General features: G+C 37.2%; 1 protein-coding gene across 1 annotated transcript in view; it reads right to left on the bottom strand.

Annotated features, from left to right (window-relative positions):
- The window catches only part of LOC122347930 (dynein axonemal heavy chain 6-like), a 64640-nt gene that overhangs the window by 24654 nt on the left and 21352 nt on the right, over window positions 1-18634 (bottom strand). Inside the window, exons 36-53 of the mRNA XM_043243179.1 lie at window positions 17755-18310; window positions 17538-17660; window positions 17216-17398; window positions 15960-16103; window positions 14493-14714; window positions 14259-14406; window positions 13999-14156; window positions 12678-12809; window positions 10397-10568; window positions 9683-9829; window positions 9249-9322; window positions 8870-9024; window positions 8475-8706; window positions 6349-6501; window positions 6067-6207; window positions 1135-1377; window positions 758-925; window positions 344-579 (exon numbers count right to left, since the gene is read on the bottom strand). Of these exons, the coding sequence (XP_043099114.1) occupies window positions 344-579; window positions 758-925; window positions 1135-1377; window positions 6067-6207; window positions 6349-6501; window positions 8475-8706; window positions 8870-9024; window positions 9249-9322; window positions 9683-9829; window positions 10397-10568; window positions 12678-12809; window positions 13999-14156; window positions 14259-14406; window positions 14493-14714; window positions 15960-16103; window positions 17216-17398; window positions 17538-17660; window positions 17755-18310 (3387 nt within the window). The remainder of the gene's footprint in view (window positions 1-343; window positions 580-757; window positions 926-1134; window positions 1378-6066; window positions 6208-6348; window positions 6502-8474; window positions 8707-8869; window positions 9025-9248; window positions 9323-9682; window positions 9830-10396; window positions 10569-12677; window positions 12810-13998; window positions 14157-14258; window positions 14407-14492; window positions 14715-15959; window positions 16104-17215; window positions 17399-17537; window positions 17661-17754; window positions 18311-18634) is intronic.

The raw sequence follows: 18634 nt of genomic DNA on the forward strand, positions 1-18634 counted from the left end.
ATATAATATAATATAATATAATATAATGTCATATATATATATTTCTTTTGCTTTTGGATTATTGCAGAAATGCTGTTTGGTGTAATAACATTACTATGTGTCCTCATTTTGCTATCAACCGCATTTTTAAATGCACGTAAAGGCCTAAACTTGAGATAGGCATTAATGATGTATTTTGTTTTATAGAATAAGACTTGAAACCGTAAACAATATTTCAGGTGATTAACCCATTTGAAAAACCCATTGACCTCGGGACGATGTATCCAGACTGAGATGTTCTGAGTTTTAGAACTTCTGTAGCACTCTATATTACAATGTAATATAATATAAAAATTTGACTCACTTGTTGTTGAGAAGGATGCACACTGCCTCCATCACAGTCATGACGAGGTCTGGTGGTTTGGTGAAGACACGGATTTCTGATATGTCAGCTTTATCCAGGGCATTCAGGGCCTTGTTGGCACTGTCGAGTGCAGGCAGAGCCTCATCCAAATCACGCTGTGCATCATCTGCAATGGCTTGAGTCTCTTCTGCCTTTACCTTAGCTAAAGCTTCGTCCTCTTTCACAACCCTACGCACCTGCAGGTAAAGAGTTCCATAAGAGCAATTCTTAATGTCAGAAGATGTACTTCTTCAAAGCAGTTTTAAGTTCATATGACAAATCAAAAGATTTTAATGTGTTTTGGAACATTCCAACATACAGTAGGTATAGCATTACATGTGGACCTGAAAAAAAAAATATTAGTAATACACATACCTGGTCAGCATTCTCTTGATCCACAGCGAGTTTCTCCATGAGAGCATTGACATCGATTGATTTTTGTTCAAGCACAGGCTCCAGAGCAGAGAGGTCTTGTTTCATCTTATCAACTAGTTCATTTGTCTCCAGCAGTTTAGTAAGACCATTTTTCACACGATCTCGAGCCTGTGCAGACAAACACATTATATTTCACACATTTTTGTTTGTTTAGCTCTGATGGGTCCTTTACTCTAACTAATATATCATCCAGTTGACACATCGCTGGCTTTAAAATGAAAAAAAGTGAATTTCTTCTTAAAAAGTGCATGTAATAATTGTAGTTAGAATCCACAATATTAAGTAATCATGTATCAACCATAGCCTGATCTCCTCACCGCCTGCAGCTGATGTCTCTTTTCTCCCAGCATGCTCAGGTAAAGGTTAATGAGCTCTAAATAAGAGGTGGGCGTTGTGTAATAGTGTCTGCGCAGTTCGGAGTAAAAACGTTCCGCCATGTCAGTCACGCTAACATGGATCTCCACACACATCTCTGAAAAACACTGCTTCATCTCTTCACTGCCAAACTCCACGTTCTGGAAGAAGGTCTGGGACACAGAAAGCAATGCTTCACGGGGCCACTGAAAAATAAACATGGAAAGAAAGAGTAAATTTCCATGACTACAATGTAAACATTTGTGAAAACATCGCAGATTGAGCACATAGAAGTTGTTTACTGAATTGTAATTAAATAGATCTTTAAAAAACTCACATCATGCATCATTTTGGGGTGCACTGTTTCTTTTTTTGACTTATTTATGCAAAGTACTGGCTTCCTCAAGTACAAAAATAGCATGCAGATTGCACCGAAGACATAATAGACTATTCTTTCATTTCATTCTGCAAGAACCATAGCGGTCACCCTGAAAATTGTGTGGCGAGTGCATTTGTGTGTGTGTATACAAGTAAACAAACACACACTGATGGAAACAAATAAGCAAATAAAAGCAGGGTGAACAGACATATGGGGTTGCTGCTTAACATTAATGAGCAGCTGCAGTTGGACAGCATATAGCCATTCATCAAACTCACAAACACAACACTACAATAGATAAAACAACAAATAAAATCAACACTCTACATGCAAACAAACCACACACACACAGTTTATAGTAATTAGCAGAACACTCCTTTTAACCAAACAGCTCACAGAGGTCAGTGAACATTTGTTGCATTAGATAAGAAAATGAAACAAAAGAATGGCAGTAAAGAGACACTGAATGATAGAAGCACAGTCTGTATGTATGTGAACACCTGAAGCCTTTCTAAAGCCCCCTTTCTTTTTCATTACCTTCTCGAAAGATTTCAAAAATGTATTATATTGAATTATAAATGTATTCTTTATACAAAAATATTATTTTAGGTGACTGTGGTGTTTTTATAAAAAANGAGATTATTAATTTGATAAGAAAATTCTTTTTTTACTTAAAATTTTGAAAACTTTGGTGCAAAATAAATATGAAATGTAATAACAAAACTGTGAAAATTGAACTAAAAAAGATTAGAATTTTCTTTTTACATATTTATTTTAAATGCAACTATTGTGATACATTTCTTTAAAATATATAGTTTTTTATTATTATTATAAATTACATTCCCTTTCAGTCAGTCACTATGTTATGTCAATAACTGACGTCTTGAGATCCAGCCTGGAAACCCAATCACCTATGAGCTTAAAAGAAAAGGCCAATGAAAATTGTCAGGTGGAATTTGCATGCCAAGCCAATCCCCCACACATATGGGTATATAAGATGGTGACAAGCAACCACTCATTCAGAATTCTGCTTTGAAACCAATTGAAACCAATTTTCAGCCATGTTTACTTTGCAATTCAGCGGTGATCGCACTGGGCTTGCACATTGTGTGCCACGGTCCTTCAACTGAGTAAGCTGGCTAAAAGAGTAATTTCCCAGAGCTGCATGATCGTTGAGAGCGCCTTTTGAGATGTCTTTCTGACCATGTCCTTCTGGGTGCTTGAATTTCCTTACATCCGATGATGGACACGGTAGACCGGTAGATTTTTGGGACCTTTCCACCGTCCTTTCAGGACTATTAGCCGCTTTGAGCCAATTGAGTCAGTTGACCTATAGTTTTTGTCTTTCACGCCTGGTTTTGCTTACTTCCATGAAGAGGAGGGAAGACCTTCACACATTTCCAGTCAACAATTTGTGCCTTGAATTTGGTACAGTTGACCCTGACCTGGTTATAGGCTCAAGGTTCTCACCACTCCCTTTCGGGATCAGATGTTGAACTGGCAAGCACTGCCCCCTTGCAATCACTGCACCATTCCTTAGGGATCTGTGTGCCTTTTTCCAAGTTCTTCCACTTGCAAACACTGGGTCACCTGTTGCTTCACAGCTCAGACTAGGGGGAGTGGCTTGACAATTCTAATTGGCCTTTTCTCTTAAGCTCAGAGGCGACTGGGTTCAAATGAAGAGTGTTCAGGACCTTTCATGCACCAAAAATCAATAAGACCTTCTGGCGGAAAATGGCTTAGTGAAGTGTCCTGTCATTATGATGGTTCTGGAGGATACAGCTAATGCTTGACAAAAGATTGGTTCTCTTATTAACTTAGCTTGAGACACCAACTATATTAGTCATGAGGCAGCTGACAGACTTGACCTCAGAAATGAAGACATCATACTTGTGGTCCATGGTGTCGAGGCGTGAAAGTCCTTGTCAAAACAAAGCGTTGCCTGTTTTGTAAGCTATTTGAAGAGGTTGCAGTTTCAACTTATATGTCCAGAATGCATTTCACAAGGTCTACGATGACTGCTGCTGCAAAGTAAGAAGAACTCACTTGTGTAGCCGCTATCCATCATTCACTACGTCAGCAAGCCTCATCTATCCAACCTAAGCAGTTCAGTTCTGCAGCCACTACCTGTGACTTGTAGTGGTGGAGATGGGACAGTATCGGTGCTGCATGTGAACCAAGGTGTGGAGGCTGCTGTTGTGAAAACTGCCAGACAGGCAGCAAAGAGATGACCCTTGCTGAAGAAAAAGAACTGCATGTGGTGAGGAGTGGGCTTACATGTACTTGTCGATGACCACAGTGAAATGCTAGATACCCTTGGACAGAAGATCCAGCCACATTGTCAAACAACAGAAAGGTAGTTGAAAGCACCTTCTTGAGAACAGAGAGGCAGATGGCCAAAGAGCAGTACTCTGAAGAAAAACTGAGACAGTTCCATAATGGTGTTACATCTGAGTTTTCTTGGAAAGCTCTTTGGCCCAAAATGGCCCCTCTCTGCTTCACAGGTGTTGACAGGCAGATCGGGTCATACAGTCTAGAAACCTGACTTAATAAATCTCATTGTGTCAATGGGTCTGTTATCTGAGTTCTTAACTGCTCCAGCAAAAGGTCTTGACCAAGTCTCATTTTTCCTTCTTTTTGAGAAGTTTATTCTGACCATGACATGAAGCTAGTCATTTTCTACAGTGTAGCCAAGGCTGAGAGCTTTATTGTCCTTGTCTTTGAGCTGGTTAGGTAGGACCTCACTGTCTTTGGAGTTACCTCCTCTTCCTGTTTCCTCCTACTTTGCCCAGAAAAGATCAATTGCTTCAGTCACAAATTCATTTTAAAAGGGCATAATGAAGAGAAAGTGAACATTTATATTTTCTGGAGTTTCTATTCAGTACTCTAGCAGAAAAATTTATACAGATATACTCTATATAAGCATTTTTATAATGTCACTCAGACAGATTCAAGGAACAGAACTATTGTATAATAGCTTTTATTAATTTAGCTTGAGATAGCAGCATGCATATTTTTACTTGAAACATTCTTTGGCTCTTTGATTCCCTTACTTTCCATCCCCCTCTCTATTTCTCTCTCTCAGGGCCTAAACCAACGCCAGTCAAAAATCACACTGATATGCCTTTAGACATGAGTAAATCAGCTACTGACAAGAGCCCTGTTCCCAACCACGATTACTGTGAAAACAGAGAACTGAAGCAATGGACTTGTAGGGGTGAGTAAGGGCGGAATGCATAAGTAGCCTTTTTAAAGCATATACATGAGCAAAAATGAGAGTTGCTTCTTATCATCTTGGTATACTGCTGCCTGTCTTGCATAAGTGACGCTTTAATATGCATATTAGGGACTGGGGTAGCAATTTTCCTTATCAATGTCCCATGCCATTACTGGACAGATTGGCCATGGAGAATAAATGTGCTCATATTCCTGATGTAGACCAAAACTAGACAGGTCACTCGAAAACACATTTATAAAAAAAAAGAAAGAAAGAAAAAAAGATATATATAAAAATTCCCGCAATAAATATTTGGTTTGGTCTCATTTCATAGCTGTGCAATAGAAACAGTGAGAGATACATCGAGGTTGATTTTCGATAGTTTGAGCTTTTTGTACAGTAAATGCTACTCTTTCTAAATTTTAAGAAATGTTCATGTACATCAAATCTGCATATTAAAAAAGTTTCTGAAAGATCATGTTAGTAATGATGTTAAAAAACGAATGAAATGAATAAATTACAATTTAAATTGTACAAAAAAAGTACAAAGATTAAAAAAAAAAATTATAAAAAATATTTCACAAAATATGCTTTTACTGTATTTGTGATCAAATAAATATCCTAATGCTAATTTTTAATATTTAAGAGCACTAAACATTTAAACACTTCAACATTTAAACAGTAGTGTATGTATACACTTTTGGTGTCCACGGGTATTTCAGGATGCCTTTAGGTTTCATTGAATTCCTACTTTCTTTCATGTTACTTTAAGAGGAACTCACTAATAATTAATTATGTAAACTGACAGTGTAGTTAGCATTCGCTGTCTGTTGTTTTAGCATCTAATTCACTAAACAAGTTAGGCAAACAAGCCCAAAAATAACTGCCAAAAGCTATGTACATGACACATTATTGCCCATCTTGCAGGCTGATTAAAACTCTGCCTACCACCTGCTTTCTGTAAATAGCACAGATTTTTGTGAATAAGGCACATCTATAATTAGCATTTGCCCGTGCTTGTGCATATTTAAATTAAGTCATTGTTATTCTTTTTAGTGCACACATTTCCTCTCTATGAAAATGATTTTTTAGACAGGAAATGTGTGCAGCGCTAGAAAGAATAAAAATGAATTCATTTAAATGTGCACAGTGAAACACTGCATGGTTAAGTTTGGTTGCGGGTGATACAGGCAGGGGTTTGTATGCGCAGCAGTTTAGTGGTAATGTGTTTAATGAATTCACTGCTCAGTGATTTTTGGATTGAAAAAGAATGTTGAAAGAGAAGAAGTGGATTCTGACCTGTACAAACCAGTCAATGGTGCAGCAGTTAACTAGCGATGGGAACATGCGGCAGCGTGAGCGGAAAGAGTCACCCACAGGGCTCATACACAGCACTATATGCAGCTTCTCACGCACACGAGAGATAAAGAACTGGAAGACCTGAAGACACAAAGACAAACAGCGATAAGACAACTGACATCTAACAGAATGTAACGCTGCTGAAAATATATAGCGGTATTCTGCACTTGGTTAAAAGTCTTGGATATGCAAGACTGGATAGTTGTTGGTTGTGTCATGTACCTCATCTCTATTTCCCTCAGAGATGCCGGCCTCTTTAGCCTTTGGGCTAATGGCAGCCAGCACCTGTTTCAGTTCATCCTTCTCAAAGAGATTTGGTACTTCACCCGAGTTCAGCATGTTATTAATATCCTCCAGGAACTCCTCCACCACAATCTAAAACAGATGAGAAAACAAATTACATGATCACACAACATTATTCCACCAACACTGGTTCATGTTATTAATATCATGTTAATACTATGACTGGTTGAAAGGTGGTTGTATTGCACCTAAATGCTGGCCGCCATCTCCATCAGTCCCTAGTACACCTCTTTAGATCAGAGGAGTGAGGTTTACCTATAAACCTTTTACTAACTGGCCTCTATCACAATATCCAACCTAAGGCTGATGATACACAGGGCAACTTTTTAAGCAATTTTGCCAGACAACTTTTTTCAGCAATGTCACTTGGGCATTTTCCCATTGAGAATGGGTAACAAATTTCAGTGACGCTTTATTTTAAGGTGTCATAATGCAGCTTAACAGCCTGATTAAGGAATTAGTAGGTGCCGTTGTATTTACATTAAACAAAATGTACTTACTATGTAACAAAGTTATGAAACAGCCTGTAATTACAGTTTGTAATTATGTAGACATATAGTAATAGAAAGCTATTGTTACACAATTACAGGCTGTTATAACTTAGTTACATGGTACATTTTGTTAAATATAAGTACAACGGCTACTACTAAGTACTTAATAGCTTAATACTCTGTATTATGGACACCTTAAAATGAAGTGTTATCCAAATTTCTATTTTAGATTGGTCATAGGCCAATGGGCAGTGTTGCCATCTGTGGGCATCCAAGTTACACACACTTGGCTGCCTACTGATGGCAACACTGCCCAAAAAGTTGCCCCATGTATCATTAGCCTAAACCTCATTACCATCCAGGTCACGACACCAGTGTGCTGAAACCCCTCCAATTCTATTCGCCATGCATTCTCGGATTTGAACCAGCATGGGAGGCAGGCGCACTAACAAGGGCGCTAATGACAGCAGCATCTTGCATCAGACGGAGCGCACCTCTTGAGATTAGGAGTGTGAGGTTTTAACTGGCCTCCACTGCATACATTTTTGTACAGTTATATTTATGAAATCTGCATAGCTACATTCATTTTTTAAGTGCCATTCAGAAGGAAAAAAAATTAATGATTTATAGCATAATTAATGTATTTATTTGTCATTTTCTTTTTATATAAAAATCATGACCATACTGTTGCTGTGACTTTTTTCACCCTTAAAAAATCTGTAGTGAAAATCTAACATTGTAAATCTATTTTCCATACCGTATGATCATCAGGCCATGCTTGATGAGGGAGAATAAATTATTTAAAAATTGCTTTTCCTTATTGTGTAAACAGTTTCTTTCATATGTTAAATCCAGGAAAAAAAACGATCCAAACATTACACACACACACACACCCGTGGGTTGGTGCTCCAGGTATAGAATTTAAAACGAAAGGTCAAACACCCTCTAAGGGCAAATCTGAAAAACAATGTTTCAACAGTGAGTGACTATCTATGAAAAACACTGAAGAGTATTTACTCCCTTCAGTCAATGAAAACACAATAATAAATGACATTTAAAACAGCCTATTCAATCAAACACTCCGATTCTCATTAGTAATTAGCCCTACAGATGGGCACACAAATATACACCTCAAAACATATATCTCTTGTCTATAGCACCAGCTTGAGTCTGTCTCATTAGGAACTGTTCATGAGATAATTTAGGGGGTCATTACTGCTGCAGAGCCTGTATGCTGAATCACAAAGCAGTAGAAGTCTCTGCTTTCACGAGACAGTATTACAGCACTGGCAGAGGGCCCAAAGTCATAACAAAGATGACCTACTGTCTACTCTACAGCTCTGATAAAACCTCTGCATCCAGATTCATATCCACAAATCAATAAATCATGACTTGTGAATTGGTTACAAGGAGTTTTGGAGAGGTGTGGTTTTGGGTTAAGCTAGGGCAAACATTACACTTTAAAACCTTAAGCACACAACAACATTACTAAAACTATACATAATATTTAAATGAAAATAACTAATTTATCATCAAATTTCTTTTTGGCTGTACCTGTGTGTCTGTAAAGAGGAATACCATGTCCTGGCCTTCCACACCTGCCATTTTGTAAAGTTTACGCAGGTCTTCATGAAAGCTGTCGTAATTATAACCACGGCTTAACTCAATCTGAAAGCAGCGGTAACCACACATGTGAGCAGCCAAACGTGTTAGGGATTGCTTTCCTGTGCCACCCACACCAACTAACAGGGCATTTCCACGTTCTTGGCGAATCATGCGGGCGATTCTGTTTACAGGGAATAAGATGAATAGCAAGAAAAGAAAGTCAATTTGGTGAACGAACAAAAACATTCCATTAGTAAACCAATCCAGATGTCCAAGCTGAATGGTGGGTCATCTGAACACCAGGTTTTGTGATCACCAGATGAAAAGACAAGCTGCTTGCTTACCTAGATACGTGTTCAATGGCATCCTGGAAGAACACAAGCTTTGTTTCCTTGGAAAAGGTTGTGTTGTAGTCATCCAGGTAGTCTTGTAGTACCTGCCGAATTTTCTCAATGTCTGTTAGATCCTCATAGACACGGTCAGCCTTGTCTGTTCCAACCTGAACAGTGGTAATTCAATCATTTAGTAAAATTATATCAAGCACTGCCATCACATAATCAAAAAGACAAGCGACTGTTGTAGCAAACTATCTTTATGCGAGTATCTATCTATACTACTGTATTGAATAGTTAACACACAGAAACACTGTGCAAGGAAAATAAAAAAAACAGTGACAGACTGTCAGATGCAAAAAGATCAAGACAATCCCCAAAATACATTTACCTTGATGAAATCTCCAAAAATGATGGGCTGATTCACAAAGTACATCGGCTCTATGTTTATGCTGAAATATTTACCTGTTGGACAAGCAGTTCAGGACATTATTGTTTACTGTAGCAAAAGGATGACAGATTGAGGGCAAAAGAAAAATAAATATATCACTCTGATAAGTCACTCTGCAAAACAAGAAGAATTACAATATTGCTTTTTTCTGACCCACTTTTTCTAAAAATTTACATTTCATAAAATCATTTTAAGGCTGCATTTATGATTTAAAACTTCTATGTATACATTACATTTATTTTTACAGTATCAGCATATGAAACAAAAGACCTTTGCTTTGAAAAAGGAGCAGCTTTGAAAAATAATAATGACAACAACAATAATAAACCTGTTTATATTAAGATTAACAGTGTATTCAGGGGTCAAATGCTTACTGGCCATCTCTGAGATCATGGTATGGAAGTAGGTCTTGTCCTCGTTGTTGATTAGTCGATCATGGAACACACGCTGACACTCGTGACAGAATAAACGGAAGATCTGGGTTTGATCTCTCACTGTAGTCGGCTCACACTGCAACATACCTGCACAGAAACACAAGCACACACATGCAGAAGCAGAGAATGAATATAATTTTCTTTCAGATTCTTCATTGTGTCTTTAATTTCTTAGCAAAAATGCCTACTGGTAGAAAATCAATTCTGAGTCTACAGATCAATGAACAGTAACAGATGAACTTGTCTGTGACCTTTGGCTAATAAAAAAACTTAATCAGATGGAGGCTGTGCTGGCTGATTTTAGTTTACATTGACAGTATCCCTATTGAGAGTCTATAGTTCAGCCCCTTTATGGTCCTAAACCATAAAAGAACATTTAACAACTGACAAGGTGCCTATTCAAATTAAGAGAAAGCATTTTTTATTGCTCATATGAGCTCCAAAATAAAAGAAGCTCTTTACAAGCCTTTCGTGGGTTTAAGCAACAGATGCTAAAGACCCTGGGTAGAATTGTTAAAGAGTAGAGTTGTATTGTTTTGGAAGAATTGTGATTTTAACAAGGTTTTAAATTATTATACAATTTATAAATGACAATTATTTGAGATTGTCGTCCTGCTTTAAATGTCTTTGTTCAGTTATATGTGTGTTTCTTACCCTGCACACATTTAGAGAGATCTCTGAGGTTAAAAACATAGTGGGATTTGGCTGGAGTAGGCAGCAGGTCTAGACTCATACGGTGGTAGATCTCAACAGCAGCATCCACAATGCTGTCAGATGCCTGCTTCACCGCTGTGGGAAACTCAGTGAGAAATCCACCCAAAATTGCCTGCAAACATGAACACATACAAGAAAAGTCAATGTGCACAGCATGTGAAGAACTTAATATTTATCCAATGAAATGCGAAATGTCTGAAGAGTACTAAGGACAGTTCCAGCATTGACCAGTATTTGCTCAGGCTCATTGGAAACACACACGACTCAAGAAACGTACCTTATCTGTATGAGTGACAGCAGTTTCAAGTTGAATAGAACACTAGAAGCAGTCCAACACTGACAAATTGTGTTCCTTTTCACACAAGTAAGACTTACAGGGCCAGAGTTATGATTAAGAAAGTCTAACTGATTGCACAATTGTGAAAATGTTGTGAAATTTCAAAACTGATACTTTTGAATTTTATCGTCACTTGTACATCTTCATATGTATGGGTTTTCTAAAGCAGTAGATTTGTTCAAAATAGCACAGTTACATCAGAGAATACATTTTTTATATAATTTTTGCATTCTGAAACACTATAGGGTAGGTTTAAGGTTGGGTTTGGTTTGGGTTTGGTGCAGCAAGGTATGTAATATTGATGTTGCAGACAAATTGCCACAAGTATGTATTTTCAATGAGCTTGGACTGGTTTCTGCTCTGAGCCTGGCAGTTCAGAACCATTGACAGCTACAGCATTTCAGAACCCAGGACAGCTCCATTCCAATACCTAATGAGCTACTCTGCAATTAACTTTCTATATAGGAAGCTACTAGAGATGTGGAAAACTGCATATTTTAAAACTCAACTAGCTGGTGGGTTGACTTAATGAGGAAGTCCAATTACACTGGTGAAGGGTCATGTCTACCAAACACTATTCAGATGCTTAAGGGATCCTTAAGGGTTATTCACATGATACATATTCAAAAACACCTAGACAGACATGCAACATCATGGAACAGAACAGAACCTGCCATGTATTGTTAAATGAAATAAGAACAGTTTTGAATTTATTGTTAAAATGTGATTGTTGTAGTGCCTGTGCTTTAAAGGAATAGTTTACTCAAAAATGAATATTTGCTAATATTGCAAATTAGGCCAACAAACAAATGTTTGTTTTTTCATCAGAAATGTAGTATTACTTGTTCACCATATTACAATAATCCACAAGCAATGTGCATGACTTCAGTACATCAATTAACATCTTGTTAAGTGAAAGCTGTGTTTGTAAGGCTTTTAACTTTCAACAGTTGTCCTTGGGCAAAATAAGAGTCCGTATTCCATAACAATTCCTCCGAGGAAAAAAAAAATCTATTCACTTTTGCGAAACATGTCCGTTTGTATTTGTTTCCACTTATAAGCAGTGCTTGATCTGTGGATTTTAAATGACATGACTTTATTGAAGAAATTGATATGACAAGACTTATTTGATGACTTGATGTTGAGTAAATTTTCTGCTATTTTTTATTTTTCAGTGAACTGCTCTGAAAGAAATTTAGCTCCAGTCCAGACAGATATCAAAGGACTTTGACATCAGTTTGTTGTTAAGGTAATGCAACACTCCAGCAAGTTTCCAGTTAGGTGTTGAATGAAACAATAATATGCCTGTCAATACTTTTTTAAACTCATTCGCCAATGTTATGTCACCTACTTTTCAAACACCCATAAATACAAGTGAAACATTCTTTCATCTTTACTATGCTGTCTAGGTAAGTATCTCACCAGTTTTTGAAACACATTTTAAGTCGGCTCAAGATCATTGCTTTTTTTAGACCAATGGGCTGATTCAGTCTTTGATGTCTCGAGAATCAACAGGCACAGCATGCATCAGCTTTAAAGTCGACATGACGTGTTGGCAACCCTTTGACTGTCATACATATATGTGACATAATTACGAGAGAAACTGGATAATGAATGAGAAAAAAGTAGACCAGGACTTGACTTTATCCAGAGGGACATAACTGGATGCTACATAGCCAGGTGGCTGCAGGGGAAATGACAATGTTAACTAAAAAGAAAAGCTGCTTCAGAATCAAAGCATTTATTATATTTTGACATGTACCAGCGAAATTAGTACAATAAGACCGAAAACATGTATTAGGAAAGTAAATGGGTCAATTTTGATTTCATGTGGATTTAAAAAATAAAATGTTCATTCAAAATGAGTGTTACCATATGTCTGACCTTAAAAATCTGTTTGAGGCTCTGCTCAGAGGGCGTTGGGAGGCACAGCATGCTGAAGTGGCGGATAAAACGAGGGGTTACCGGGTTGCGACCTCCACCAGGAGGTGCACAGGCTGCAGCTATGGTCATATCCTTTAGGGAGGAGAAGCAAAGAGAAGAAGGTGAATAAGTGCATAAGAAAAAATATCCAAGGGACATCATTTAACTTTTCTGACACTTCCACTAATCCCATCAAACCTTTACTAGAAGAAATTAATGTAATATTGATTAAAACCCAAATTAGAATGAGAGCATTCATGACAGCTGGAAAACTTAATGACCAATTACTCTTCAAATGACAGAAAAATCATTCAGGAAATGTTGGTGTGTCAAAGTCAAAGCAGAGTCATATTCAGCCACCAAAGAGCTAAACTAACCTAGATGAGTTTCTCCAAGGGCAAAGCTCATTTGAGACCCACAAATCATTCTTTTAATCCTCAGCAGGTTCTTTTATCATCATATTTATGCATTTTATTTATCATAACTCATATTTGAGATAGATGAGTATTGAGGTCAACTACATCTCAGATCACCATATTTCTCTGTAACCTTGCCAAATCGCATTATTGTGCCTGTTTATATTATGCACTTTTATCTTTGTTTGTATGTATGTGTGTTTGTGTGTGTGTGTGTGTGTGTGTGTGTTCAATAAGCACAGCGATTGCTTGATGCTGGTGTATGAAAAATACATAATTAGGAGTCATTCCCGAGGTAAGGCAACATTACAATGAGAGCAGCTACTTCAAACATCAAGCATTAGTCCCGCTCATTATAAGATAATCGTTACAACATACATTATTTTCCATGCCCATAGAGATAGTGAGGCAGAGAGTGAGAAAATGTTTAACGGTTAAAATGCTTGATAAATTTGAAGTGAAGTCTCTGAGGATTCTGCACAAACTACTGGTCTTAAAGCAGATGCACAAGATTAGAAATGGAAATCTTAAGGAAAGTAACAAACTGGTTCTAGTTAACAATTCTGATTCTTTAATGATTCTATTAATGGCTTTTTCAGTACACCCAGTTCTTGACCCTCAATAATAAATCCTAATTATACAGTGCTACAACAAAAACACTACACTACTAATGTGGATAGACACACAATATACATATATATATATCCTGAAATTTTTGTATTTATTTCTGTTTTAACAATACCGGTCATGAATAAGAAACATTTTGTCCTACCCTGGCCAGTGAAATAAAACAAGGACAAATCTTTTAACATCTCTGAAGGAATTATGACGAATGATTGTATTTTTTATGTGTCATTGTTGCTTACATGTATCTCCTTCCAGAAGAACTTTTCTCTGTCATAGAAGCCATGGAAGTCCTGGAACTGTCTGAGCAGCTCTATGGGGGGCTGAGAACCATAACTGTCAAGTTTTGGCATGTTCAGATCATCCACAAACACCACAATCTTTTTATTAGAAGGAGCACCTGAAATACATAAATGTACAGATTGTTTTTATTGTATGATGGATGATGATTTTCAGTAGGAGGGTTTACACAACCAGTGAAATCATACCTAATGTCCCTTACCAAGTATATTTTTTCTCTTCTTTTCCAGTTTTGACTCAATGATCTCTTGAGTTCTAGCTGATGACGTCTGAGCTGAGAAGTTGATGTAGACAGGGACATAACCTGCTTTCTCCTGCACACTGTTTAACAGTGCCCGTGCCACCACAGACTAAAATGCAAAATAAGCCTAGTAAGAAATTTGTAGTGATGAACAATGGAAAAACTTTAGATCAAATTAAACACACACTGACTTACCTTTCCCACTCCAGTGATGCCCGTAAAGAGCACGGAGTGATTGACAGATAGCAGTTTTTCCATCAGGTATCCGTACCTCACCGTGTCTGTGGTGGGTACCAACATCTCAAAGAAAGGCATCTCACTGTTATAACTGAAGCAGGGAATGATCTTCTCCCATGGCTCTAAACATTTAGCATCAAAGTTCATATACACACTCCATAAATCACCTCCACTGGGCAACTGTTATAGAAAGAGAGAGTTATATTAAAACACAAAACTAGATGTTTAGCAGGATATCCTAGTTGCTCTTTTCTATGAAATCAAAATTTGTCTATCTATATATATGTCTATCTTAATCAATTTTTAAATTTGAATAAAATGAAAACTAAAAGACTTTCAAATCATATATTGCAACATTTTATTCATAATAATGTTTAAACTGAGACATTTGACAGTTTTATTCAGCAAATGAGCTCATTTCAAATTTGATACCTGCTATAGATCTTTAAAAAGTTGTCAGGGGGGCCATCTATCTATCTATCTATCTATCTATCTATATATCTGTTTCTTGTTGGTTGGTTGGTCTGGTTGGTCTCTAAATATTGCTTGGTTCAAATGTAATAATCACAAGGGGGTTGTTTATGTATAGTTAACAGTGATAGCCATGCTGTTCACCCACTAGGGTCTGAGAATAGACAAGAAATATTTTTTTCCTTCTTTATTATAATTGCAGGTTCTAGCAGTCTTGTTCATATCAAATTCACCACTTCCGTTTCTTCTACTCCCCCCTCCTCCCTTGCTCATTCAGTCTTGATCTGTAGAATACCAACAATGACCTTCTCCCCTGCATTCTGACCTTCTCACATAAACACCACACCTTCCCTTTATGCTTGTACAAACGTCTGGGACATATTGTTTTCCTTCAATCTAGTTCTCATCAAATATTCCTAAGGTCACATTTAAGAATGTACAGTAACTGACATATGAGACAGAGAAGACATAACTCATAAGTCTTTATAAAAAGAATTGAGCCAGTCAGGTGCTATATATAATTTACGATGACCTCTGAGTCAGGTTAATGTGCTCTTTTCAGGGTCAAAGCCCAGAGGAGGTTTGTAGTGTCTTCAATGTTCCACATCAGTTATTAAACAGAAATAGCTACTGTATAGCCACTGGAAAAAAAAACATTATAATGGGACTAGAGAGAAAAATCTTTACCTTTTGGATTATGTAAAATTACAAAAATGTGGCTTTTTTTTTTCTTTTTACATTATGGCTGCAGATCTGAAAACAGCCAAATCTTGTAGCACATAGTGGTGTATATTTCTGAACAAATTTTATTAGGAAGCTGGTGTGATTGCCATAAATTATGACAATAAAAGAGAAAGTCCCCATTACTATATGTTTATTGATAAAATTATCAACAGATCAAAGCATACTTGATCAAAATGATCTGAGGAATTTTTCAGTGTACATAAAATGTACCTTTGCATCATTGTTGTCCCCAAACTGCTGCTTGACGAATGTATCGAATGTGTCCCAGTGGCTGTCAATCAAATTTCCCCCCAGTGCCCACAGGTAGCAGAACACAAACGTCTGACACAACATACTGTTCAACTTGCTGGCCTCCTACATGTACATGCACACAAAAGCACACACACAAATTTAAAAGAAAGCAGACAAAGCAAACAGTTGAGTACCATCATACTGCAATTTCTAGATACCGCAGAAATACTGTACATCAATATGAGTGTGCAGTAGTTTTTGAGTCTGAATGTCCTGAACTGTGCCAGTCCAGGGTTTTGATTCATCATATTCAACTTGCAACTCATAATGCAGCAGAAAATCATGTATGTCTGTACTTAAATGTATGACTGCAAATAAATCTGAATTTCTTTTCAGGTTATAAATTTAACATTGCATTATCAGTAGGTTAAAACATTTAAATAACATTATTAATAATTTGCTTTGTCTCAGTACAGTAAAGTATTTTTATCACAATATAGATGGGTCTTTGAATGTGAATAGCATTTATATTTAAAGTAGGGGTCATCTGAGGTGGTTTTAGCATTTTTTTTAAATAAAATCCTTGTGCTTACCAATGCAGTATTAAAAAAACATGAAAACTGCAATTTCATGAAAAATTATTACAATTTAAATAACTGTTTTCTATTTTAATATATGTGATCCTGGACCACAAAGCCAGTCTTAATTCGCTGGGGTACAGTTGTAGCAATAGCCAAAAATAAATTGTATAGGTCTAAATAATCAGTTATTCTTTTATGCCAAAAATCATTAGGATATTAAATAAGATATTTCCTACCGTAAATATATTAAAACTTGCATTCCAGTTTTCTAAATTCCAAGTTTTATCTTAGACAAATATTGTTTTATCTTAACAAACCATACATCAACGGAAACCTCATTTATTCAGATTTCAGTTGACGTATAAATCTCAATTTAAAAAAATGTACACTTTTTTCAGGATTCTTTGATGAATAAAATGCTAAAAAATAACATTAAATGTAATTTCTTTTAACAATTAATATTACAATGTTTATAAATATGATTTTGATTAATTTAATGCACCCTACCTACATAAAATGTATTTATTTATTTTATTAGTAGTATACAACAAATTATTAATTGGCATTATAAATAAGACATCCAGCCGGAGCTTTCTAACATATATTAGAATGTTGTGTCTGATTCATTTTGGTGATAGTTGAGATGCATTATACCATTTTAAGGTTAGGGGCTCCATCGCTGAACAGTAATGCTTCCAGTAGGCAGCAGAGGGTTGTGACTTTACTTATGTCCACCTGCGCAATGGCCTGCACGCAGTGCTTTGATACGAACTGCAGGCCTTTCTCCACATATTGTTCAAACAGGTCTATCAGATACCCACGTATAGGTTCTGTGATCTAAAAAACACATTGTCAAGATGGCAATAGCTCTACAAGTCTAAGAACTGAACTAGAAACCACTCTACATCCAGTTATTTATATTGCTAAGTTCTTCTCACGCTTCTAATGAGAACTCTGAGACTTTTAAAGGTTTCACCTTCTCTGCAAAACTTGTAAGCCACGTCTGAACGTATGGCATCCACTTAAGCTCCTCTGGGTCAATGTACACCATCCCACAACGGCTTACTGTGGCAGGAGACGCTACTGCCAAGTCCTGAACCTGATTGAGAAAGCGTAGCATGTAAGTGTGCGTGACTAGCCTCTAATTGAAAACAGAAAGTGTGTGGAATTCAACAAAGACTTGAGCATCTCACTTCAAACATCATGTGTATGGAAGGCGTGAGCTTGATCCTTTCACTGTTGGCCAAGCAGAGCATCTTATTATCATCCAGCACCGTGTTCATGTTCTCGATCCACAGTGCATCTACTGGGCCGTCACTGATCACCCATTTGTGGTCATCACTGAAGTCCTGTACTGCTGCCCGTACACAAAGCGCCATAAGACCGTCCCGCCATTCAAGTGTCAGTGGATTCACCTCCCCGTAAAGTTCGCCCATGCTCACTGACTTTGGGTTGAGCACATAGGTCTTAACAGGGCGGTAGAAGGGATTTTGGTGGCCAGCATGATACAGGGTCTCCAAAGTGTCTGCTAGCACACGGTAGACAGTGGTTTTGCCACCTCCAGTGGGTCCCACAAGCATTACCCCATGCCGGACTAGCATGGTCTCGTAGAGTTGGATGACCTTGCTTATGATGCTTGGGAGGGGCTGGAGGGAGCGTTCGCACAGGGATGAATGAATGGTGGACTGCAAGACACCATAGTCATGCTCTGGGATGGTAACGCCAGGGAAGAGGTCTGACAATATACCACTAAGGGAAAAAAAAGAGGGAGTTAGATATCTACACACACACATATATATATAGCATGTGGACAAGGACTTAATTTAACTGAATCATGTCTTAAAATATCAAATGATCAAATGTAAAAACATCTCTCCAGATGTTTATAGCTAAATAAATTAATGCTATGACAAATACTCACATGGACGCTTCCATGAGATTTTATTGTACATAATGGTGGCTCCCCCTCATGGTGGAGATCATATGATCGTGTAAAATGACTACAGTACTCACTCACACACTTACAGATACCACGCATATAAATGGGGTCATTTCATAGCTTTAAATTGTTAT

This window comes from Puntigrus tetrazona, chromosome 1, assembly GCF_018831695.1.
Source record: "Puntigrus tetrazona isolate hp1 chromosome 1, ASM1883169v1, whole genome shotgun sequence".
NCBI classification, from domain to species: Eukaryota; Metazoa; Chordata; class Actinopteri; order Cypriniformes; family Cyprinidae; genus Puntigrus; species Puntigrus tetrazona.